The sequence below is a fragment of the Triticum aestivum genome, chromosome 1B (genome assembly GCF_018294505.1).
Source record: "Triticum aestivum cultivar Chinese Spring chromosome 1B, IWGSC CS RefSeq v2.1, whole genome shotgun sequence".
NCBI lineage: Eukaryota > Viridiplantae > Streptophyta > Magnoliopsida > Poales > Poaceae > Triticum > Triticum aestivum.
Window position 1 is genome coordinate 340,438,417 of NC_057795.1, and position 27,853 is coordinate 340,466,269.

General features: G+C 40.4%; 1 protein-coding gene across 1 annotated transcript; it reads left to right on the forward strand.

The window, feature by feature from the left end:
• Positions 1-24,871: 24,871 nt before the first annotated feature.
• LOC123122834 (microtubule-associated protein RP/EB family member 1C) lies at positions 24,872-27,645 on the forward strand. The gene is made up of 6 exons (XM_044543193.1): positions 24,872-25,129; positions 25,298-25,453; positions 26,258-26,364; positions 26,519-26,735; positions 26,828-26,941; positions 27,161-27,645. Exons 1-6 carry the CDS (start codon positions 25,019-25,021, stop codon positions 27,482-27,484), a joined length of 1,029 nt encoding a protein of 342 aa, XP_044399128.1. The 5' UTR covers positions 24,872-25,018; the 3' UTR covers positions 27,485-27,645.
• Positions 27,646-27,853: the final 208 nt, after the last annotated feature.

A 27,853-nucleotide genomic window follows, 5' to 3' on the forward strand; every position in this document is an offset into this window, starting at 1 on the left:
AGACTCCTCATAATGTCCCTGATCTCATCTGGGACTCCGAACTACCTTCGGTACATCAAATCACATAAACTCATAAAACTGATCGTCACTGAACTTTAAGCGTGCGGACCCTACGGGTTCGAGAACTATGTAGACATGACCGAGACACGTCTCCGGTCAATAACCAATAGCGGAACCTGGATGCTCATATTGGCTCCTACATATTCTACGAAGATCTTTATCGGTCAAACCGCACAACAGCATACGTTGTTCCCTTTGTCATCGGTATGTTACTTGCCCGAGATTCGATCGTTGGTATCTCAATACCTAGCTCAATCTCGTTACTGGAAAGTCTCTTTACTCGTTCCGTAATACATCATCCCGCAACTAACTCATTAGTCACATTGCTTGCACGGCTTATAATGATGTGCATTACTGAGAGGGCCCAGAGATACCTCTGTGACAATCGGAGTGACAAATCCTAATCTTGAAATACGCCAACTCAACAAGTACCTTCGGAGACACCTGTAGAGCACCTTTATAATCACCCAGTTACGTTGTGATATTTGGTAGCACACAAAGTGTTCATCCAGTAAATGGGAGTTGCATAATCTCATAGTCATAGGAACATGTATAAGTCATGCAGAAAGCAATAACAACATACTAAACGATCAAGTGCTAAGCTAACGGAATGGGTCAAGTCAATCACATCATTCTCCTAATGATGTGATCCCGTTAATCAAATGACAACTCATGTCTATGGCTAGGAAACTTAACCATCTTTGATTCAACGAGCTAGTCAAGTAGAGGCATACTAGTGACACTCTGTTTGTCTATGTATTCACACATGTATCAAGTTTCCGGTTAATACAATTCTATCATGAATAATAAACATTTATCATGAAATAAGGAAATAAATAATAATTTTATTATTGTCTCTAGGGCATATTTCCTTCACATTAAAGATAAGGATCTGTTAACATATATTGGATATTGTGTAAAATTAATGGCAGATGATGTCTCGGCGGGTTACTCCAATCGCAGGAGATGACTTCATGGCGGGTTATGAGATCTTGCACAAATGAAGAAGGAAGGATTTTTTCTAAAGTGTTGAAGATTGACATGAACAAGTTCAAATAAATCTAGGGCCTAATGTTGGAGATATAACTATTAAGTATGACCCGCCCAGGAGGGGCCGGGTTATACATATGGTGTTTCATCAATATGAAGCCCGTGAGGGTATTGAAGATGGTGGTCCATGGAGCAAGGGCCCAAGGCCCAAGGGCGACTTAAGGCCCATAGGGGCAAACCGCCATATGTGTATGACTTATATTGTAAGGCAAGTATATTTAGTCACTAAGCCGAACACGTTATCTATGAGTCGGCCGGGACTCCATGAGCCGTTGGGTGTCAACCTGTGTATATAAAGGGACGACCCAGCGGCGGTTCAGGGCAAGAAACAAGAGATCGAAAGCTTGGTCAAGCGTATTCGCTCCCTGGTAATCGAGACATAAGCAATACCACCTCAAACTGGATTAGGCCTTTACCTTCACCGCAAGGGGCGAACCAGTATAAATTCTTGTGTCCTTTGTCCGTTTAACCCCTTTAACTTAACCTAGTTGTGATGGTTCCACTACTAAGTCCTCACACTAGGACATCTGTCGTGACTATTCCCCAACATAAACATTTGAAAAGTTCAAAGAATTTCAGAGTGAAGTGGAGAACCATTGTAATAAGAAAATAAAGTTTCTATGATCTGATCGTGGAGGAGAATATTTGAGTTATGAGTTTGACCTTCATTTAAAACAATGTGGAATAGTTTCACAGATCACGCCACCTGGAACACCACAGCGTAATGGTGTGTCCGAACATCGTAACCGCACTTTATTAGGTATGGTGCGATCTATGATGTCTCTTACCGATTTACCTCTATCGTTTTGGGGTCATGCATTAGAGACAGCTACATTCATGTTAAAAAGGGCACAGCAAAGTCCGTTGAGATGACACCGTATGAACTGTGGTTTGGCAACAAACCTAAGCTGTCATTTCTTAAAGTTTGGGGATGCGATGCTTATGTCAAAAGGCTTCAGCCTGATAAGCTTGAATCCAAATCGGAGAAGTGCGCCTTCATAGGATACCCTAAGGAAACAATTGGGTACACCTTCTACCACAAGTCTGAAGGCAAGATTTTTGTTGCGAAGAATGGAACATTTCTAGAGAAGGAGTTTCTCACGAAACAAGTGAGTGGGAGGAAAGTAGAACTTGATGAGGTAATTGTACCTACTCTCAATTTAGAAAGTAGCTCATCTGAGAAATCTGTTCCCGTGATGCCTACACCAACTGGAAAGGAAGCTAATGATAAAGATCATGAAACTTCAGATCAAGTTGCTACAGAACCTCATAGGTCAAACAGAGCATGAACCGCACCAGAGTGGTATGGTAATCCTGTTCAAGAGGTCATGTTACTTGACCATGACGAACCAATGAACTACGAAGAAGCTATGATGAGCCCAGATTGCGATAAATGGCTTGAAGCCATGAAATCTGAGATAGGATCCATGTATGAGAACAAAGTGTGGACTTTGGTGGATCTGCCTGATGATCGGCAACCCATAGAGAATAAATGGATCCTCAAGAAGAAGACTGACGATGATGGTAATGTTACTATCTATAAAGCTTGACTGTTGCAAAAGGTTTTCAACAAGTTCAAGGAGTTCACTACGATGAGACTTTCTCATCCATAGCGATGCTTAAGTCTCTCTGAATCATGTTAGCAATTGCCGCATTTTATGATTATGAAATCTGGCAAATGGATGTCAAAACTGCATTCCTTACTGGATTTCTTAAAGAAGAGTTGTATATGATGCAACTAGAAGATTTTTTTGATCCTAAAGGTGCTAACAAAGTGTGCAAGCTCCAGCGATCCATTTATGGACTGGTGCAAGCATTTTGGAGTTGGAATATACGCTTTGATGAGGTGATCAAAGCATATGGTTTTATATAGACTTTTGGAGAAGCCTGTATTTACAAGAAAGTGAGTGGGAGCTCTATAGCATTTCTAATATTATATGTGGATGACATATTGTTGATTGGAAATGATGTAGAATTTCTGGATAGAATAAAAGGATACTTGAATAAGAGTTTTTCAATAAAAGACCTTGGTGAAGCTGCTTATATATTGGGCATCAAGATCTATAGAGATAGATCAAGACACTTGATAGGACTTTCACAAAGCACATACCTTGATAAAGTTTTGAAGAAGTTCAAAATGGATCAGTCTAAGAAAGGGTTCTTGCATGTATTATAAGGTGTGAAGTTGAGTCAGACTCAATGCCCGACCACTTCAGAAGATAGAGAGAAAATGAAAGTCCTTCCGTATGCCTCAGCCATAGGTTCTATCATGTATGCTATGCTATGTACCAGACCTGATGTGTGCCTTGCTATAAGTTTAGCAGGGAGGTACCAAAGTAATCCAGGAGTGGATCACTGGACAACGGTCAAGAATATCCTGAAGTACCTGAAAAGTACTAGGGATATGTTTCTCGTTTATGAAGGTGACAAAGAGCTTGTCGTAAGTGGTTACGTGGACGCTAGCTTTGACACTGATCCGGATGATTCTAAGTCACAATCCGGATACGTGTTTCTATTAAATGGTGGAGCTATCAGTTGGTGCAGTTCCAAGCAGAGCGTTGTGGCGGGATCTACGTGTGAAGCGGAGTACATAGCTACTTCGGAAGCAACAAATAAAGGAGTCTGGATGAACGAGTTCATATCCGATCTAGGTGTAATACCTAGTGCATCAGGTCCAATGAAAATATTTTGTGACAATACTAGAGCAATTGCCTTGGTGAAGGAATCTAGATTTCACAAAAAGACCAAACAAATCAAGAGACGCTTCAACTCCATCCAAGATTTGGTCAAGGAGGGAGACATAGAGATTTGCAAAATACATATGGATTTGAATGTGGTAGATCCGTTGACTAAGCCATTTCCACGAGCAAAACATGATCAGCACCAAGACTCCACGGGTGTTAGATTCATTACAATGTAATCTAGATTATTGACTCTAGTGCAAGTGGGAGGCTGAAGGAAATATGCCCTAGAGGCAATAATAAAGTTGTTATTTTATATTTCCTTATATATCATGATAAATGTTTATTATTCATGCTAGAATTGTATTAACCGGAAACTTGATACATGTGTGAATACATAGACAAAAACACCGTGTCCCTAGTATGCCTCTACTAGACTAGCTCGTTGATCAAAGATGGTTATGTTTCCTAGCCATGGACATGAGTTGTCATTTGATGAACGGGATCACATCATTAGTGGAATGATGTGATGGACAAGACCCATCTGTTAGCTTAGCATAATGATCGTTTAGTTTTATTGCTACTGCTTTCTTCGTGTCAAATATATATTCCTCTGACTATGAGATTATGCAACTCCCAGACACCAGAGGAATGCCCTGTGTTCTATCAAACGTCACAACGTAACTAGGTGATTATAAAGATGCTCTACAGGTATCTCCGAAGGTGTCTGTTGGGTTGGCATAGATCGAGATTAGGATTTGTTACTTTGAGTATCGGAGAGGTATCTCTGGGCCCTCTCGGTAATGCACATCATATGAGCCTTGCAAGTAATGTGACTAATGAGTTAGTTGCGGGATGATGCACTACGAAACGAAGTAAAGAGACTTGTCGGTAACGAGATTGAACTAGGTATGAAGATACTGACGATCGAATCTCGGGCAAGTAACATACCAATGACAAAGGGAATAACATATGTTGACATTGCGGTTCAACCTATAAAGATCTTCGTAGAATATGTGGGAACCAATATGAGCATCCAGTTTCCGCTATTGGTGGTTGACCGGAGAGGTGTCTCGGTCATGTCTACATAGTTCTCGAACCCGTAGGGTCCGCACGCTTAACGTTTGATGACAATATGTATTATATGAGTTATGTGTTTTGGTGACCGAAGGTTGTTCAGAGTCCCGGATGAGATCACGGACATGACGAGGAGTCTCGAAATGGTCGAGAGGTAAAGATTGATATATTGGAAGGTTATATTCGGACACTAGAATGGTTCCAGAGTAGTTCGGGTATTTTTCGGAGTACAAAGGGGTTACCAGAACCCCCCCTAGGAAGTATTGGGCCTTAATGGGCCATATGGAGAGGAGAGGCAGTCCACGAGGAGGTGCCCCCCATGGGGAGTACAAATTGGACTAGGGGAGGGGGCGCGGCCCCCCTTTCCCTCTCCCTCTCCTTCTCTTTCCCTTTTCCCCCTCCGTTGGAAAGAAGGGGGGAGCCGACTAGGACTGGGAGTCCTAGTAGGACTCCCCTCAGTTGGCACACGCCCTAGGGCTGGCCTCTTCCCCTCTCCTCCTTTATATACAGGGGCAGGGCAGCACCCCAAAGAACAACAGTTGTTTCTTAGCCGTGTGTGATGCCTCTACTAGATCAAGAGTTCGAGGGACGTCATCGCGCTGAACGTGTGTAGAACTCGGAGGTGCCGTACGTTCGGTACTTGATAGGTCGGAATGAGAAGAAGTTCGACTACATCAACCACGTTAAGTTACTGCTTCCGCTTTTGCTCTACGAGGGTAAGTGGACACACTCTCCCCCTCTCATTGATATGCATATCCTAGATAGATCTTGCGTGAGCGTAGGAAATTTTTGAAATTGCATGCTACGTTTCCCAACACAACATACTTGTGGCACTACCGTTTAGGTCATATTGGTGTAAAGTGCATGAAGAAACTCCATGTAGATGGGCTTTTGGAATAACTTGATTATGAATCATTTGATACTTGCGAACCATGCCTCATGGGCAAGATGACTAAAACTCCGTTCTCCGGAACAATGCAGTGAGTTGATGACTTATTGGAAATAATACATACCGATGTATGCGGTCCGATGAGTATTGAAGCGCATGGCGGGTATCATTATTTTCTGACCTTCACAGATGATTTGAGTAGGTATGGGTATATCTACATGATGAAACACAAGTCTGAAGCATTTTAAAAGTTCAAAGAATTAGAGTGAAGTGGAGAATCATCGTAACAAGAAAATATTTTTTTATGATCTGATCGCGGAGGCGAATATTTGAGTTAGTAGTTTGGCCTTCATTTAAAACAATGTGGAATTGTTTCACAACTCACGCCACCTGGAACACCATAGTGTAATGGTGTGTCCGAACATCGTAATAATACTTTATTATATATGGTGCGATCTATGATGTCTCTTATCGATTTACCACTATCATTTCGGGGTTATGCATTAGAGACAGCCGCATTCATCTTAAATAGGGCACCGTCTAAATCTGTTGAGACGACACTGTATGAACTGTGGTTTGGCAAGAAACATAAGTTGTCATTTCTTAAAGTTTGGGGTTGCGACACTTATGTCAAAAGCCTTCAGTCTGATAAGCTCGAACCCAAATCAGAGAAGTGCATCTTCATAGGATACCTAAGGAAACAATTGGGTACACCTTCTACCACAGATCCGAAGGAAAGATCTTTGTTGCTAAACAATGGGTCCTTTCAAGAGAAGGAGTTTCTCTCAAAAGAAGTGAGTGGGAGGAAAGTAGAACTTGATGATGTAATTGTACCTTCTCTCAAATTGGAAAGTAGAACATCATAGAAAACCATTCTCGTGATGCCTACACACAATAGAGAGGAAGCAAATGATAATTGATGTTGGCTTGAACAACATCGGTATTTCCCCAAAGAGGAAGAGATGATGCAACACAACAACGGTAGGTATTTCCCTCAGTGATGAGACCAAGGTTATCAAACCACCAGGAGAACCACGCAACACTACGTAAACAGTACCTGCACACAAAGAACAAATACTTGCAGCCCACATGTTAAAGGGGTTGTCAATCCCTTTCGGGTAACGATGCCAGAAATTGTCAAGTTGACGGGATAAAATTGTAGTAGATTGATAGATGCAAATAAAAGAAAATAAAATTCAGCGATGTATTTTTGGGTTTTTGGATTAATAGATCTAAAAATAAAAGCGAATAAAAATAGATCTCGAAGGCAAATATGAAGAGACTCAGGGGCCGTAGATTTCACTAGTGGCTTCTCTCAAGAAAAATAGCATACGGTGGGTAAACAAATTACTGTTGGGCAATTGATAGAACTTCAAATAATTATGATGATATCAGGCAATGATCATTATATAGGCATCACATCCAATATTAGTAGACCGACTCCTGCCTGCATCTACTACTATTACTCCACACATCGACTGCTATCCAGCATGCATCTAGTGTATTAAGTTCATGGAAAAATGTAGTAATGCAATAAGAACGATGACATGATGTAGACAAGATCTATTCATGTAGGAATTATACCCCATATTGTTATCCTTATGGCAATGATACATACGTGTTGGTTCCCCTTCTGTCACTGGGATCAAGCACCGTAAGATCGAACCCATCACAAAGTACCTCTTCCCATGGCAAGAAAAATCGATCTAGTCGGCCTAACTAAACAAAAGATTCAAAGAAGAAATACGAGGCTATAAGTAATCAAGCATATAAGAGATCAAAAGACTCAAATAACTTTCATGGATAAAAACATAGATCTGATCATAAAATCAAACTTCATCATATCCCAACAAACACACCGCAAAAAAGAGTTACATCAAATAGATCTTCAAGAGACCATTGTATTGAGAATCAAAAGAGGGAGGAAGCTATCTAGCTACTAACTACGGACCCGTAGGTCTACAATGAACTACTCACGCATCATCAGAGAGGCACCAATGAGGATGATGAACCCCTCTGTGATGGTGTCTAGATTGGATCTGTGGTTTTTGGAACTTGCGATGACTGGAATTGATTTTTGTCGACTTCCCTAGGGTTTCTATAATATTGGGGGTATTTATAGAGAAAATAGGCGGTGCGGGAGGCGGCCGAGGTGGGCACAACCCACCTGGGTGCGCCTGGGCCCCCAGGCGCGCCTTGGTGGGTTATCCTCCCCTCAGAGCCCCCCTCAGGTGCTTTCTTGGCCCATCGTGTGTCTTCTGGTCCAGAATAAATCACCAAAAAGTTTCACTGCATATGGACTCTGTTTGGTATTGATTTCCCGTGAAGTAAAAAACAAGAAAAAAAACAGCAGCTGGCACTGGGCATATGTCAATAGGTTAGTCCCAAAAAATGATATAAAGTTGCTATAAAATGATTGTAAAACATCCAAGAATGATAATATAACAGCATGGAACAATCAAAAATTATAGATACATTGGAGACGTATCAACATCCCCAAGCTTAATTCCTGCTCGTCCGCGAGTAGGTAAATGATAAAAACAGAATTTTTGATGTGGAATGCTGCCTAACATGTTCATCACATGTTCTTTTCTTTGTAGCATGGACATTTGGACTTTTATATGATTCAAAGCAATAGTCTAGTTTTGGCATGAAGATTTCAATACTCAAGCATATCAACAAGCAACCATGTCTTTCAAAATATCAACACTAAAGCAAGTTATCCCTAGCCCATTATGCTCAATCATTGATCCATTCATGAAACACACTCGTATATTAGCTACACCCAATGCTCAAGTGCGATCATAGTGCCCCTTAGTTGGTGCTTTATAAGAGAAGGTGGAGACTCAAATAAAAATAAAAATTGCGTTAAGTAAAGGAAAGGCCCTTCGCAGAGGGAAGTAGGGATTTGTAGAGGTGCCAGAGCTCAAAGCGAAAAAGATAGAGGTAAAACATTTTGGGTGGCATGCTGTTCCTGTCAACGAAAATGATCGAGTAGTTCCCAATACTTACCATGCTAGATATATCATAGGCGGTTCCCAAACAGAAAATAAAGTTTATTCCTTTTTCCACCATACTTTCACATTCCATGGCTAACTGAATCCACGGGTGCCGTCCATCCCAACACTTTCCAAGGAATTTATTGTTTGACAACATAAAGTAAATTCATTTTTAATTTCGGGACTGGGCATCCCTAATACCTTTGTCGTACTCTCGTTCAATGACAAGTGAATAAACACTCATCATGAGAATAACACATCTAGCATGGAAAATATTAGCCACCCCTACCGTCTCATGAGCGGTACGAGCACACAAAAGAGAAATTTATTTTGAAAATTAGAGATGGCACATACAAATTTGCTTCGAACGGCACGAAAATGCTGCAAATAGGTAGGTATAGTGGACTCATGTGGGAAAACTGGTTTAAGGATTTTGGATGCACAAGTAGTGATCATACTTAGTGCAAATGAAGGCTAGCAAAAGATTGAGAAGCATCCAACCAAGAAACAAAAAATCTCATAAGCGAGCATTAAGAATAATTAACACCGAATAATGCACTACAAGTAGGATGTAATTTCATTGCATAACTATTGACTACCGTGCTTGCATAGGGAATCACAAACCTTAACACCAATATTCTTACTAAAGCATAATTACTCATCAACATGACTCACATAATATATCAACATATCGCAAAACTATTACAAGGAATCAAGTTTATTTTGTCCAATGATCTTCATGAAAGTTTTAATTATATCCCTCTTGAATATCTATCACTTTGGGACTAATTTCATATGATGCTTTCGATAGCTCAAACAAATCTAAGTGAAGAACATGAGCATAAAAAATTTCTTCTCTCAAAATAATTTAAGTGAAGCAAGAGAGAAGTTCTTAAATTTTTTACTAACTCTCAAATAAATCTAAGTGAAGCATGAGAGCATTTCTTTAAAAATACTAAAGCACACCGGGCTCAAAGAGATATGAGTGAAGCACTAGAGCAATTCCATAGCTCATAAAGATTTAAGTGAAGCCTAGAGAGCAATTCTAACAAGTCATAGCATATTTTTGGCTCACTCAAATATGTGTGTCCATCAAGGATAGATGACTTAAAACAAAAAGCAAAACAAACAAAGAATCATATCATACAAGACGCTCCAAGCAAAACTCATGATATGTGACGAATAAAAATATAGCTCCAAGTAAATTACCGATGGTCGTTAGAAGAAAGAGGGGATGTCACTCGGGGCATCCCCAAGCTTAGTTGCTTGCTTCTCTTTTAGATAATAGCTTGGGATGCCATGGGGCATCCCCAAGCTTAGGCTCTTCTTACTCCTTGTTCCTTCATCCATCGTGATCTCACCCAAAACTTGAAAACTTCAATCACACAAAACTCAACGAAGCCTTCGTGAGATTCATTAGTATAACAAAGTAAATCACTACTCTAAGAAATGTTGAAAACCCATTCATATTTTATTTTTTCATTATATCTAATTTATTCCAACTTACTATAGCATATACCCTTCAATACAAACCATAGATTCATCGAAATAAGCACACAACACAAAGATAACAGAATCTGTCAAAAACAGAACAGTCTGTAGTTATCAGAGAACTTCATATACTTCTGTAACTGAAAAATTCTGAAAAATTAGGACAACGTGGGAAATTTGCATATCAATCTTGTGTAAAAAAATCAGAGCAAAATCACATTTTTGTGATTTATGAAAATTATGTTTCTGAGCGCAAAAGTTTCTGCTTTCCAACAAGATCAAATCAACTATCACCCAACATAATCCCAAAGGCTTTGCTTGGCACAAACACTAATTAAAACATAAAAGACACGATCATAATAGAGGCATAATTTTTCCAACACTCAAGAATAGAAAGAAAAAGGCAAAAATAAATTTTATTCATTGGGTTGCCTCCCAACAAGCGCTATCGTTTTATGCCCCTAGCTAGGCATTGATAATTTTAATGATGCTCACATGAAAGACAAGAATTGAAGCACAAAGAGAGCATCACATAGCATGTGAAAATCACATTTAAGTCTAACATACTTCCTATGCATAGGCACTTTATAAGCAAACAAATTATCAAGGCAAGCAAAAACTAGCATATGCAAGGAAGAAGAATAAAACTTTGAAAATTTAAGCATCAAGAGAGGTAATTTAGTAACATGAAAATTTCTACAACCATATTCTCGTCTCTCATAATAATTGCATATAGGATCATAATCAAATTCAACAATATAGCTATCACATAACTTATTCTCGATATGATCCATATGCATGCAAAGTTGACACTCTTCCAAAATAGTGGGATTATCATCAAATAAAGTCATGGCCTCCCCAAGCCCACTTTTACCAAAAAAAAATAAGATTGATCATTCTCCAAAGTAGTGGGATCATTATTACCTAAAGTTGGACCTCTTCCAAGCCCACTTTAAATATTATCGCGAATATATTCATCATGGGGCTTAAATAAATTTTCAAGATCATACGAAACATTATCACCCCAATCATGATCATTGCAATAAGTAGTGGACATAGAAAAATTAGCATCCCCAAGCTTGGGGTTTTGCATATTATTAGCACAATTGACATTGATAGAAATTATAGTAAAATCGTTGCAATCATGCTTTTCATTCAAGGGGCTATCATGAATCACTTCATAAATTTCTTCATCACAATTTTCAGATTCACGAATCCCAAGCAAAACTTCATAGAGATAATCAAGTGTACTCAAATCACTAGCAACTGGTTCAGCATAATTAGATCTCTTGAAAAGATTAGCTAGTGGATGAGGATCCATATCAATAAATTTTTAGCAAGCAAAGATGAAGCATATAGAAGGCACATGGCAACGCAAGCAAACAAAAGATCGAATTGAGAGGAAGGCAAACAGAAAGAAGGCAAAATAAAAAGGCGAATTTTGTGAAGTGGGGAAGATGAAAACGAGAGGCAAATGGCAAATAATGTGAATTGCAAGGAGATGAGGTTTGTGATTAGGAACCTGGTATATGTTGATGATGTCTCCCCGATAACGACGCCATAAATTCCTTTTGATGTTGGCTTGAACTACGTCGGTATTTCCCCAAAGAGGAAGGGATGATGCAGCACAGCAACAGTAGGTATTTCCCTCAGTGATGATACCAAGGTTATCGAACCAGTAAGAGAACCACGCAACACTACATAAATGGTACCTGCACACAAAGAACAAATACTTGCAACCCGACGTGTTAAAGGGGTTGTCAATCCCTTTCGGGTAACGGTGCCAAAAATTGTCAAGTTGACGGGATAAAATTGTAGTAGATTGATAGATGCAAATAAAAGCAAATAAAATTCAACGAGGTATTTTTGGGTTTTTGGATTAATATATCTGAAAATAAAAGCGAATTAAGATAAAATCTCGAAGGCAAATATGATAAAGAAGAGACCCGGGGCCGTATATTTCGCTAGTGGTTTCTCTTAAGAAAAATAACATACGGTGAGTAAACAAATTACTGTTGGGCAATCGATAGAACTTCAAATAATTATGATGATATCCAGGCAATGATCATTACATAGGCATCACATCCAAGATTAGTAGACCGACTCCTGCCTGCATCTACTACTATTACTCCACACATCGACCGCTATCCAGCATGCATCTAGTGTATTAAGTTCATGGAAAAACGAAGTAATGCAACAAGAACAATGACATGATGTAGACAAGATCTATTCATGTAGGAATTAGACCCCATCTTGTTATCCTTAATGGCAATGATACATACGTGTCGGTTCCCCTTCTGTCACTGGGATCAAGCACCATAAGATTGAACCCATCACAAAGCACCTCTTCCCATGGCAAGAAAAATTGATCTAGTCGGCTAACTAAACCAAAGATTCAAAGAAGAAATACAAGGCTATAAGTAATCATGCATATAAGAGATCAAAAGACCCAAATAACTTTCATGTATAAAAACATAGATCTGATCATAAACACAAAGTTCATCGGATCCCAACAAACACATCGCAAAAAAGAGTTACATCAAATAGATCTCCAAGAGACCATTGTATTGAGAATCAAAAGAGAGAGAGGAAGCCATCTAGATACTAACTACGGACCCATAGGTCTACAATGAACTACTCACGCATCATCAGAGAGGCACCAATGAGGATGATGAACCCCTCTGTGATGGTGCCTAGATTGGATCTATGGTTTCTGGAACTTGCGGCAGCTGGAATTTATTTTCGTCGACTCCCTTAGGGTTTCTAGAATATTGGGGTATATATAGAGCAAATAGGTGGTGTGGGAGGCGGTCGAGGTGGGCACAACCCACCTGGGGTGCGCATAGGCCCCCAGGCGTGCCCTGGTGCGTTGTGCTCCCCTCGGATCCCCCCTCAGGTGCTTTCTTGGCCCATCGTGTGTCTTCTGGTCCAGAAAAAATCACCAAAAAGTTTTGTTGTGTTTTCCTGCAAAGTAAAAAACAAGCAAAAAACAAGAACTAGCACTCGGCACTATGTCAATAGGTTAGTCCCAAAAAATGATATAAAGTTGCTATAAAATGATTGTAAAACATCCAAGAATGATAATATAACAGCATGGAACAATCTAAAATTATAGATATGTTGGAGACGTATCAATAATGATCATGAAACTTCAGATCAAGTTACTACTGAACCTCGTAGGTCAACCAGAGAACGAACCGAACTAGAGTGGTACGGCAATCCTGTCCTGGAAGTCATGTTATTAGATCAAGGTGAACCTATGAACTATGAAGAAGATATGATGAGCCTAGATTCTGACAGATGGCTTGAGGCCATGAAATCTGAGATAGGATCCATGTATGAGAACAAAGTATGGACTTTGGTGGACTTGTCCGATGATCGGCAAGCCATAGAGAATAAATGGATCTTCAAGAAGAAGATTGATGCTGATGGTAATATTACTGTCTATAAAGCTCAACTTTTTGCGAAAGGTTTTTGACAAGTTCAAGGAGTTGACTATGTTGAGACTTTTTCACCCGTAGCGATGCTTAAGTCAGTCCGAGTCATGTTAGCAATTTCCGCATTTTATGATTATGAAATCTGGCAAATGGATGTCAAAACTGCATTCCTTAATGGATATCTAAAGAAGAGTTGTATATGATGCAACCAGAAGTTTTTGTCGATCCTAAAGGTGCTAACAAAGTGTGCAAGCTCCAGCGATCCATCTATGGACTGGTGCAAGCATCTCAGAGTTGGAATATACGCTTTGATGAGGTGATCAAAGCATATGGTTTTTACAGACTTAGGGTGAAGCTTGTATTTACAAGAATGTGAGTGGGAGCTCTTTAGCATTTCTGATATCATATGTGGATGACATATTGTTGATTGGAAATGATGTAGAATTTCTGGATAGCATAAAAGGATACTTGAATAAGAATTTTTCAATGAAAGACCACAGTGAAGCTACTTACATATTGGGCATCAAGATCTATAGGGATAGATCGAGACGCTTAATAGGACTTTCACAAAGCACATATCTTGGCAAAGTTGTGAAGAAGTTCAAAATGGATCAGTCTAAGAAAGGGTTCTTGCCTATGTTGCAAGGTGTGAAGTTGAGTAAGACTCAAAGCCCGACCACGGCAGAAGATAGAGAGAGAATGAAAGGCATTCCCTATGCCTCAGCCATAGGTTCTATAAAGTATGACATGCTGTGTACTGGACCTATTGTGTACCTTGCCATGAGTGATCCAAGAGTAGATGGTTGGACATCGGTCAAAATTATCCTTAGTTACCTAAGAGGACTAACGAAATATTTCTTGGTTATGGAGGTGATAAAGACTTCTTCGTAAAGGGTTATGTCGATGCAAGCTTTAACACCGATTAAAATGACTCCGAGTCTCTATCTAGATACATATTGAAAGTGGGAGCAATTAGCTAGAGTAGCACCATGCACATCATTGTAGACATAGAAATTTGCAAAATACATACGTATCTGAATGTGGCAGACCCGTTGATTAAACTTCTCTCACAAGCAAAACATGATCACACCTTAGTACTCTTTGGGTATTAATCACATGGCGATGTGAACTAGATTACTGACTCTAGTAAACTCTTTGGGTGTTAGTCACATGGCGATGTGAACTATGGGTGTTAATCACATGGCGACGTGAACTAGATTATTGACTCTAGTGCAAGTGGGAGACTGAAGGAAATATGCCCTAGAGGCAATAATAAAGTTGTTATTTTATATTTCCTTATTCATGATAAAGGTTTATTATTCATACTAGAATTGTATTAATCGGAAACTTAAATACATGTGTGAATACATAAACAAATACCTTGTCCCTAGTAAGCCTATACTGGACTAGCTCGTTGATCAAAGATGGTTAAGGTTTCCTAACCATGGACATGTGTTGTCATTTGATAACGGGATCACATCATTAGGGTAATGATGTGATGGCAAGACCCATTTGTTAGCTTAGCATATTGATCGTTCAGTTTATTGTTATTGCTTTCTTCATGTCAAATACATATTCCTTCAACTATGAGATTATGCAACTCCCGAATACCGGAGGAATACCTTGTGTGATATCAAACATCACAACATAACTAGGTGATCATAAAGATGTTCTACAGGTATCTCCGAAGGTGTTTGTTGAGTTGGCATAGATCGAGATTAGGATTTGTCACTCCGAGTATCAGAGAGGTATCTATGGGCCCTCTCGGTAATACACATCATAAGCTTGCATGCAAATGAATAAGGAGTTAGTCACGAGGTGATGTATTATAGAATGAGTAAAGAGACTTGCCGGTGATGAGATTGAACTAGGTATGAAGATACCGACGATCGAATCTCGGGCAAGTACCATACCGATAGACAAAGGGAATTGCGTATGTTGTCATAATGGTTCGACCGATAAAGATCTTCATAGAATATGTAGGAGCTAGTATGGGCATCCAGATTATGCTATTGGTTATTGACCGGAGAGGTGTCTCGGTCATGTCTACATAGTTCTCGAACCACCCGTAGGGTCCGCACGCTTAACGTTCGTTGATGATATAGTGTTATATGAGTTATATTATTTGGTGACCAAATGTTGTTTGTAGTCCCGGATGAGATCACGGACACGACGAGATATCTCGAAATGGTCGAGAGGTAAATATTGATATATAGGACGATGGTATTTGGACACTGGAAGGGTTTCGGGATGCATCGGGTAGCCATCGGGTCACCGGAAGGGGTTCCGGACAACCCCGGTTAGGTATATGGGCTTAATGGGCCAAGGGAGGTATAGACCAGCGCACAGGGGGCTGGTGCGCCCCTTTCCCTGGCTCTCCATCCCTAGGGAAGGAAAGGGGGACGGCTAGCCCCTCCTGCCTTTCCCTCTCATGGAAGAAAGGAAAAGGGGGGCGCCTCCTTCCCCTGCCTTCCCCCCGCACCTATATAAGGAAAAGGGGGCCGCCACTTGGGGGGGGGGATCCCAAGTAGGATTCGGCCTACTTGGGGCGCCCTCCTGGCTGCTCCCTCCACCCCTCCACCTATATATATGTGGGAAGGGGCCGCCTAGTAGGGACACAACATTGTCTTAGTCGTGTGCGACGCCCCCTCCACGGTTTACACCCCCGGTCATATTTTCATAGTGCTTAGGCGAAGCCCTGCGGAGATCACTTCACCATCACCATGTCGTCGTGCTGTCCAAAATCATCCACTACCTCACCATCTTGCTGGATCAAGAAGGCGCGGACGTCACCAAGCTGAACATGTGCTGAATGCAGAGGTGTCGTATGTTCGGTACTTGATCGATTGGATCGCGAAGAAAGTTCAACTACGTCAACCGTGTTGTGAAACGCTTCCGCTTATGGTCTACAAGGGTACATAGACACACTCTTCCCCCTCGTTGATATGCATCTCCATGGATAGATCATTGCGTGTGCATAGATTTTTTTTGTTTTCCATGCAAGGCTCCCCAACACCTCTCCAAGTGAAAGAAGGGGCAGTGAGGCACGCATGTATCGTTGCTATTAAGGATAACAAGATGGGGGTATTCCTACATCAATAGATCTTGTCCACATCATGTCACCATTCTTATTGCATTACTCTGTTTCTCCATGAACTTAATACATTAGATGCATGCTGGATAGCGGTCGATGTGTGGAGTAATAGTAGTAGATGCAGAATTGTTTCGGTCTACTAATCTTGGACGTGATGCCTAGATAATGATCATTTCCTGGATATCGTCATAATTATTTGATCTTCTATCAATTGCCCAACAGTAAAAATTTTTACCCACCATATGTTATTTTCTCGAGAGAAGCCACTAATGAAATCTACGGCCCCCAGGTCTATCTTTTATCATATTCTGATCTATTTTTATTCGCTTTTGTTTTCAAATCTATTATTCCAAAAACCCAAAAATACCTTGCTGCACTTTTTCTTTATTTATTTTATTTCGTGTTTTACTCAGATCTATTTATCCAAAATCATACAAACCAATCTACTTTTTCTCGAGGAGGGATTGACAACCCCTCTTACGCGTAGGGTTGCAAGTTTTTGTTCTTTGTGTGCAGGTACCATTTACATAGCTTGCCCTGGCCTCCTACTGGATTGATACCTTGATTTCATAACTGAGGGAAATACTTACTGTAGCTGTGTCGCATCATCCCTTCCTCTTTGGGGAAATACCGACGCAGTCTCAAGCCACGTCAAAGGAATTTCTGGTGCCGTTGTCGGGGAGGATCAAGTCAAGATCTATCAGGTTCCTAATCAAAAATCTCATCTCCTTGAATTTACATTATTTTCCATTTGCCTCTCGTTTTCATCTCCCCCACTTCACAAAAAATTGCCTTTTATTCGCCTTCTTTTTTTCGTTCGCCTTTTTCTCGTCAGATCTCTTCTTGTTTGCGTAGTCACGATGTCTCAAGAAAATCCCAAATTGTGTGACTTTTCCAATATCAATAATAATGATTTTATTAGCACTCCGATTGCTCCTCCCGCCACTAGTGCAAAGTCTTGTGATATTGATGCCGCTTTGTTGAATCTTGTTATAAAAGAACAATTTGCCGGTACTCCTAATGAGGATGTCGCGTCCCATCTAAACACATTCGTAGAATCGTGTGATATGCAAAATAAAACAGACGCGGACAATGATATTGTGAAGTTGAAATTATTTCATTTCTCCTTGCGGGATCGTGCAAAAAATTGGTTTTCTTCTTTGCATCGCAATAGTATCGATTCTCGCGATAAGTGCAAAGGTGTGTTTATTAATAAGTATTTTTTGCGCACGAAAATTATTTCCTTTAGGACTCAAATCATGAATTTTAAGCAACTTGAGCATCAACATGTTGCACAATCTTGGGAAAGAATGAAATTGATGCTAAGAAGTCGTCCTATTCATGGTCTAAATCTTTGGATGATTATACAAAAAAATTATGCTGGATTGAATTTTGTTTCTATAAAAAAATTAGATTCCACCGCGCGTGCTACTTTTATGGAAATTACTTTGGGTGAAGCTACTAAATTGCTAGATAATATCATGGCAAATTATTCACAATGGCATACTGCAAGAGCACCTACTAGTAAAAAAGTTAATTCGCTTGAAGAAATTGGTACTTTGAGTGAAAAAGTTGATGCTCTTATGAAATTTGTTGGTAGTAAAAATGCTCATATTGATCTTGATGATGTGCCTTTGTCTACTTTGATTGAGCAAAATAGTGATCCCGTAGATGTGAATTTTATCTCATGAAATAATTTCAATAACAATGCTTATAGAGGTAATTTTAAACCTAGGCCTTTTCCTGGAAATTCCTCTGATAACTATGGTAATTCTTCTTATAATAATAACAGGAACCCCTCTGATCTTGAGAATGATATTAAAGAATTTATCAATGCTCAAAAAGTTTTCAACACTACGATAGAAGAAAAGCTGAATAAGATTGAAGATATGTCTAGAAATATTGATAGAATTTCTCATGATGTAGAAAATCTCAAGTTGAAAACTTTTTCACCCAAGGTTGATGAATCATTTAAAGCTTTATATGTTTTTATGGATGAAAGTAAGAAAAGAACAACTATGCTTAGAGCTAAAAGAGAATTTTTAGAAAGAGCGTTTTCTAGTGATTGCTTTCATAAAGATGATGAAGATCTTAAAGTAATTGGTGTTTCTTATATTGATTCCTTGTTTAATAAGATTAAAATTGATGATAAATGGACTGGAGAAGAGTCAACTTTAGCTAAAAGGCATCCCAATGATTTGGAGTGTGAAAATCTTGATGAAAAGTTGATAAAAGTGTGTTTGGAGAGGTAAAAACTTTAACTAGCGATGTGCCCACTATTTTGGATTGCAAAGACTTTAATTATGATAGTTGCTCCTTGATTGAGTGTATTTGTTTGTTGCAATCCATGACAAATTCACCCCATGCTTATGAACAAAATAAAACTTTTACTAAACATATTGTTGATGCCATGATGAAAGCTTTTGAGGAAAAGCTGGAATTAGAGATTTCAATTCCTAGGAAATTACATTATGAACGGGAACCTACCATTAAAGTCAATATAAAAAATTATGAGTGCTTTGTTTTATGTGATTTGGGTGCTAGTGTTTCCACAATTCCAAAATCTTTATGTGATGTGCTTGGTCTTACCAATATTGAAGAGTGTTCTTTAAATTTACACTTGGTGGATTCTACTACTAAATAGCCTTTTGGAAAAATTAATGATGTTCTTATTCTTGCAAATAGGAATTATGTGCCCACAGATTTTATTGTTCTTGATATTGATTGCAATCCGTCTTGTCCAATTATACTTGGTAGGCCGTTTTTACGCATTATAGGTGCCGTGATTGATACGAAAGAAGGAAATATTAAATTTCAATTTCCACTAAGAAAGGGTAAGGAACACTTCCGTAGAACAAGAATTATGCCACCATATGAATCAATCATGAGGGCAACCTATGGATCTAAAACTAAAATTGACAATACTTGAATCTTTGCATTATGCCTACCTAGGGGTATAAAACAATAACGCTTGTTGGGAGGCAACCCAATGAATAAAATTTATTTTTGCCTTTTTCTTTCTGTTCTTGAGTATTTGCACAATTATGCTACTGTTAGGATTGTGTTATATTTTTTTAATTAGTGTTTGTGCCAAGTAAAGCCTTTGGGATCATGCTGGGTGATAGTTGATTTGATCTTGTTGAAAAATAGAAACCTTTGCGTCCAGTAGAAGAATTTTAGAAAATCACAGAAGTGACGAACAATTCTGAAAATTTTATACAAGATTGATATACAAATTTCCTATGTTGTCCTATTTTTCAAAAAAAATTGGAGTTACAGAAGTATGGACAAAGTCCAGATTATTATAGACTGTTCTGTTTTTGACAGATTCTATTTTCGTTGCATTGTGTGCTTATTTTGATGAATCTATGGATTGTATCGGGGAGTATAAGCCACGATAAAGTTGGAATACAGTAGGTATAATGCAATAATAATATATGAATGGGTTTGCAACAGCACTTAGAGTGGTGATTTGCTTTCTTATACTAACGAATCTCACGAAGGTTTTGTTAAGTTTTGTGTGATTGAAGTTTTTAAGTTTTGGGTGAGATCATGATGGATGAAGGAATAAGGACTAGAAAGAGCCTAAGCTTGGGGATTCCCCATGGCACCCCAAGTTAATATTCAAGGAGAACCAAGCAACTAAGCTTGGGGATGCCCTAGAAGGCATCCCCTCTTTCTTCTAACGACCATCGACAATTTTACTTGGAGCTATATTTTTGTTCGTCGCATATCATGAGTTTTGCTTGGAGCGTCTTGTATTATATGAGTCTTTTCTCATTTTTATTTTTAGTTTGTCACAAATATCCTTGCTGGACATACCTATTTGAGAGAGCCAACATTATGCTATGCTTTGTTAGAATTGCTCTTTATGCTTCACTTAAATTTTTTGAGCTATGGAATTGCTCTAGTGCTTCACTTATATCTTTTTTAGCACGGTGTGCCTTAATATTTTTGAAGAAATACTCTCGTGATTCACTTAGATTCATTTGAGAGTTAGTAATTTTGAAGAAGTTCTCTCATACTTCACTTATATTATTTTGATCTCTATGCTCATGTTCTTCACTTAAATTTATTTGAGCTTGTCAAAAGCAACGACAATATATGAAACTAGTCCCAAAGTGATAGATATTCAAGAGGGATATAAGAAAAACTTTCATGAAGATCATTGGACAAAATAAACTTGATTCCTTGTAATAGTTTTGAGGTATGATGGTAGCAATATGTGAGTCATGTTGGTGAGCAATTATACTTTAGTAAGAATGTTGGTGTTAAGGTTTCTGATTCCCTATGCAAGCACGAAAGTCAATAGTTATCCAATGGAATTACATCCTACTTGTGGTGCATTATTCGGTGTTAGTTATGTTTAATGCTTGTTTATGAGATTTTTCGTTTCTTGGTTGGTTGCTTCTCAATCTTTTTGCTAGCCTCTACTTGTCCTAAGTAGAAATACTACTTGTGCATCCAAAATCCTTAAACCTAGTTTTGCCATATGAGTCTACCATACCTACCTATATACGGTAATTCCGTGCCGTTCTAAGCAAATTTGTATGTGTGCCAACCCTAATTTTCAATATAAATTCATTTTTGTATGCCCGTACCGCTCATGAAGCGGCAGGGGGTGGCCAATATTGTTGGAATCCAATAACTCCCGAACGTTCGGGATTTGAGCAGTTCATCCCGAACGTTTTGACATGGCAACTTTAGTTCGTAGGGGATGGCAACTTTAATTGATAAGGGATGGCAACTTTGTCCTTTTTCATTTTTTCATCAGAAAATTGCCATGTTTCCCTAATCTCACGCAAACTAAAGTTACCATCTAAAAGCGTTCGGGTTGCCATGCTTAACTCCCGAACGTTCGGGAGTTATCATTACTGATTTTTTTCCATGCTAGATGTGTTATTCTCAAGATGAGTGTTTATTCACTTGTCATTGCATGAGAGTACGGCAGTAATAGGGATGCCCAGTCCCAAGATGAAAAAGAAATTTACTTTATGTTGTCAAATAATAAATTCCTTGGAAAGTGTTGGTATGGATGGTACTCATGGATACGACTAGTTGTGGAGTGTGAAAGAATGGTGGGAAAAGGAATAAACTTTATTTTCTGTTTGGGAACCGCCTATGATATATCTAGCATGGAAAGTATTGGGAATTCTCAGTCATTTTCGTTGACAGGAAAATCATGCCTCTCAAAATGTTTTTATCTCTCAATTTTTTGCTTTGAGATCTGGCACCTTTACAAATCCCTACTTCCCTCTACGAAGGACCTATCTATTTAATTTATGGAAATTTATTTTTATTTGAGTCTCCATCTTCTCTTATAATGCACCAACTAAGGGGCACTGTGATCGTACTTGATCATTGAATGTAGCTAATATTTGAGTGTGCTTCGTGAATGGATCAATAATTGAGCATGATGGACTAGGGATAACTTTCTTTAGTGTTGATATTTTGAAAGACATGGTTGCTTGTTGATATGCTTGAGTATTGAAGTCTTCATGTCAGATGTAGACTATTGCTTTGAACCATCTAAAAGTCCAAATATCCATGCTACAAAAGAAAAAGAATATGTGATGAACATGTTAGGCATCATTTCACATCAAAAATTATCTTTTTATCAGGGGAAAGGCTTGAACACAAGGTGACCCTCATTCAACTTGTTGTTTAATCTTGTTGCGGATGTTTTCTCTAAAATGCTATCTAAATCTGTCAATCATGGTTTGATTTGTGGGCCCCTTCCTCATGCCATTTCTGGGGGGGGGGGTTGTGAGCTTGCAACATGCGGACGATACCATCCTGGTCATTAAACACTACCTGAAATATACTAGGAATCTGAAATGGATCCTGACTTGTTTTGAAAAACTTTTTGGTTTAAAAATTAACTTCCATAAAGGTGATCTCCATACTATCCATGTTCAGATGATATGTCCAAAGAATTTGCATAGGTTTTCTGTTGCCAATTTGGAGAATTCCCTTTTAAATATCTAGGGGTTCCCCTTCATTTTAAAAAGCTTAGAAGGGAAGATCTCCAACCAATAATTGTTAGGATTATTAAGAACATTGTTGGTTGGTTGGTTGGGTAAAGTTCTCTCTTATAGAGGCAAACTGATCCTTCTGACTACCTGTATTGCCAACATCCCTACTTATCTTATATGTCCAGTATGAAATTTCCTAAATGGGCTATTGATATGATCTCTTCTCAAATGTCCCACTTCTTCTGGGGCAATGTGGGAGAGGTCCATAAACACCACTTGGCTGATTGGGGCCTTGTGTCTAGGAAAAACGGAATTGGTGGTTTGGGGATTCCCAATCTTAGGGATTTAACATGGCTCTACTTGCTTCTTGGGATAAAAGATTTTATGATGGTAGAGATAATGATTGGAAAAAAAATCTTCTTCGAGTATGCCATCAACAAACCTAATATTTTTTATGCCAAACCTGCCTTGGGCTCTCCTTTTCTGAAGAGTATCTCTTGGGCTTTTCCTGCTGCAAAAACTTTTTATAGATGGACACCTAGAAATGGAGAAAAGTTGCCTTTTGGCATGATAATTGGGTTGGAGATTGCTCCCTGAAGACCTCATTCTGGGACTTGTTTGACATCTTTCAGCAGCAAGAGGCTAATCTTGCTCAAGTTTGGAATGGGGAGACCTTGCATCTTACTTTCAGGAGATGTGTTGATGAGACTACTTTGTCTAGATGGTTTATCCTGTTAAACTTGGTGAAACAAACTACTCTTTCTACTAATGTTGATTGTCCTGTTTGGACCCTTGAAACTTCTGGCCAATACTCCGTTAAATCTTTTTATAAAATGGTCGATTTTGGTGGGGTTTCTTCTGAGATCCAAGATTCAATTTGGAAAATTAAGGTTCCCCCAAATATCCATGTGTTCCTATGGCTGATGTTTAATAACCAAAGTTTAACTAGAGATAACCTAGCCAAAAAGACATGTAGAGGATATGTCTTGTGTCTTTGTAGTGAACTTGAAACTATACAACACCTTTTCTTTGATTGCATTGTTGCTAAAGAGATCCGGTCCATTATTGCTTAATCTTTTGCCATTCCTATTCCTGTTTCCTTCACTTCCTTGTCTTCCTTCTAGAAGAAAAAGAAACATTATGAAGCACTCAACACTGCTACATCTGCTACCTTGTGGAGCTTATGGCTTTTGCGCAGTGACTTTGTCTTTCAGGGAAGAAGATGATGAAGTATACGCTGTGTCTTGGATCTGGTTGGGGCTATGATCAGGCAATGGAAAATCCTAAGTACCAAGGCCCGGGGTGCTCTTCTTCTCCGGTGCTTAAAATTTTTGGATCATCAAAGAGGGAAGTTGCTTAGGATCGCCTGGAGTGGCTAAAAAATGGGGATGGGAAGGGTGCTATTTTGTGTGCCAAATTGAGTCTATCTTTTGTGCACTTTCTCTGGTCCCCCTGTCAAACTCTTCTAAAATGTAATGAGGTAGTTTATGTGAACCCTGTATAATCGATTTATGGCAGCTATTTTGGTTGTCGCCGAGCGTTGCTTAACAGTCTGGTTGATTGTGGTTTGCCGAGCGCTGCTTAACAGTCTGCTTAAAAGTAACAGCGCTGCTTTAATAAAAGTTGAGGCGGGGGGAAACACCTTTCATTTAAAAAAATGTAAAAAGGTTCATCGAATTCAAAAAAGTCCGTTGAATTTGAAAAAAGTTCATTGAATTTAAAAACAAAGTTCATCGAATTACATGATCGCGTGGTTAATCGTAGCGAAGGTTGAACGAGGAAGTTCGCAGGCTTGGTGGAGCAGAACCACCCGTTCGATCACACGCGATTACTCCTCTAGCAAAAAGCAACGGGCAAAATTCGCTGAAACCGAAAACGCTCCACCGTAGCCCATAGGCCACAGCTATGCCAGCCCAACGCGAGTCGCCTTCACACCGCGAGAGACGTGAAGGAGATGCACCCTGGCCACCCGCGCCGCTCCCAACGGTCGGACGAATCCGGCCGTCCACCCGCGCCCTGCGCCCGGGCATACCCGTCGAAATCTGAACCCCTTTCCCAGCCCTGGCCGCACCGTAGACCTAGGAGGGCAGAACCGTCCGGCGCAAAAGTCTCTCTCACCTTATATCTCGGCCGAATCCCCAACGCCGCATTCGAAAACCTTCCTCGCGAAACCCCAACCCCGCTCCTCTGCTCTCCTCCTCCTGGTCCCTCGCGAGAACAGGTCTGGGTTGCGTCTCCGGCGGCGGAGAAGCAAGGGAGGCGGAGATGTCGGTCAGCAACATAGGCATGATGGACGGCGCCTACTTCGTGGGGCGGAACGAGATCCTCGCCTGGATCAACACCACGCTGCAGCTCAGCCTCGCCAAGGTCGAGGAGGTACGCACGGATCTCCCCCTCCCCCCTCCACCTCGTGTTTCAATCGGCTGTTCGTCCCCCGATCCGCGCGGTTTGCCTCCAGGCGCTGGGGTTCTGCTGGATCTGCGGGTTCGATTCGTTGTGTTTCGGGATGCTGACATGGCGCGCGGCCGGAATTCTCGTGTGCAGGCGGCGTCGGGCGCGGTGGCGTGCCAGCTCATGGACGCGGCGCACCCCGGGGCGGTGCCCATGCACAAGGTCAACTTCGACGCCAAGAACGAGTACGACATGATCCAGAACTACAAGGTCCTGCAGGATGTGTTCAACAAGTTGAAGATCACTAAGGTGCGCTTCCCCCCCCCCCCCCCCCCCCTCTTGAGCGAATTTATGTGGCGTTAGTTGTATTGCTCATGCCGCCAGATTACTCCGCACACGAGGCTGATTTAGATTTTGGCCGTGCTGTGTGGGCGCGTGTTTGTTCGGTAGCCTGTAGTTTCTGTAAGAAACGATTGATTGCCCCGAATTCTGATTCTAGATCCAGTGGTATGTACTACTGCATGGACTTGGAGAGGACCCAAGGTTGCAACTACGCTTGGTTACCAGAAATTGCAGTGGATTTCTAGAGTTTTGTGTTTTATTTCAGTGGTGCCAGAGTTGTATGCAGTTCTAAGGTTGAGACAACCGAACAATACCAAGGCATAGAACACTTAGATGCACTAAGAATTTGTAGGTTTATCAGTTCATTGTGGAGTTGCGGTCACCAGAATTCAATATACAGACACTGAGCCATGAATTAGGCAATTGGCTAGTAATTTGATGGGTATATGTAGTTTTGTGGATTGTGGAAGTGAAGGGTCAAGTCATCAATTTTTTAGGCTGCTAAAAATACGGATCTGAATTAGTTCAAGTTCATAAGCCCAATGAAAAGAAGGTTACCCTATTAGCTATATAGTATTTTTAAACTGTGTACAACCTAAATAATGGTGTTTTTTGCTGTGTGGAGAATTGCCGTTTGTCATCAGAACTGTGAAAACTGAAATTCGATCCTTATGAGCAATCTGGATTATTATTGCTTATATCCTTACTTCTTTTTATTCCATAGAGACTATTAATGTAACTGAACATTATGATCTTTTCTCACTGTTGCAGCATATTGAAGTGAATAAGCTCATCAAAGGAAGACCTCTTGACAACTTAGAGTTCATGCAGTGGATGAAAAGATATTGTGATTCTGTCAATGGCGGATTCATGACCAGGTACTCAACCCCCTTCTTTCTGTAGCATAGATGACCAATTTAATTGTTGCTATCTCTCAAATGCTCTCAGCCTGTTTAGTGTTACCAATTGTGCTAATCATATCTGTTTAAAATCCTCTTAACACTTGTCTCTTGTTGTGTTATGAACACACAGCTACAATGCTTCTGAGAGAAGAGAAAGTAGCAAGGGTGGGAAAGACACCAACAGAAGGACATCAGGGACTTCCCAGGCACCTGCCAAGTCTGCATCCGCCACCCACAAAGCTCAGCCTCCACCGCACGCTGCTAAACGGGCCAATGGGCATGCTTCAAATGCTCCACAGCGGTGCGCAAAGCCACCTCCAGCTGCAGCGCCAGCTTACGATGCACAGGTGAGAGTGACTTGGCATGAGCGCTGAGCATAACGTTCTTGCTGTCTCTCGGCATTGCACAAGTCCTGTATTCTGACAATGATACTTTGCAGATGACCGAGCTGAAACTCCTTGTTGATAGCGCCGAGAAAGAGAGGGATTTCTATTTCTCCAAGCTGCGGGACGTCGAGATCTTGTGCCAGAGCCCAGAGGTTGAGCATTTACCGGTAAGTAGCAGAAATGCTTGACCATTCTCCTAGTTTGTGTCAGTTGCTGAGTTTTAAGCTTGTCAATGATGCAACAGTAGGTCATCATACCCAACTTATTACTGTGTTCAGCACTGTTGACGAGTCTTAAAAAAAACCTTCTGAACAAGTGTAAACACCATGCTTGTAGAGTACAACAGCAGGGCAATGTTGATGATGACATCTTTATCCTGTGTGCAGATTGTTAAGGCCATCCAGAAGATACTCTACGCTTCGGAGGATGACCCCTCGACGGTGGCAGAAGCCCAGGCGGAGATGGTGGCGCAGCAGAACCAGATGCAGCAGCAGCCAATGCTGAGCCCGATCCTGGAGGCGTCTGAGGCCCCAAGCATCACCCCCAAGGATTCTTCCGAGGAGAGCTTGAGGCAGGAAGCAGCGGCAGCACACAAGAGGAAGAGCATCTCGGACCTGGAGGAGTTCGAGATGGGGTCGAGCTCCAGGATGAGGCTCTCAGACGTCTCGGATGTGCAGCTGTGCGGCTCACCGTTGATGAGCTTCACCTGAAAGAAAGGAGGGACCGAATTGCAGGGGCTAAGTTGTTGTCATTGCCGGTTGTTTCGTTTGTTGTTTGGTGTTATAATGTGTGTGCCTTTGACTGTGATCGATCTGCCACAGCATTTGTGGCCTTCTGCAACATGTTATTATTGAATAGCCTCTTTTATGTAGTCACTGGTGCTCCTTGCTCTGCCTCTTTTATTGCAAGACGGTCTGTTTTCGATTCCCAAAAGGTTGCTGCGCTCTGATTTTGTTAGCGGGTATCCCTATTCTGTGCTGGCGCCTGAATCCTATACGTGAAGCAGTTCAAAATGGGAACAAGAAATGGCAACGTGCATCGGAATTTCTACAAATGCAACCATAAGGTAAGTTTTCTTT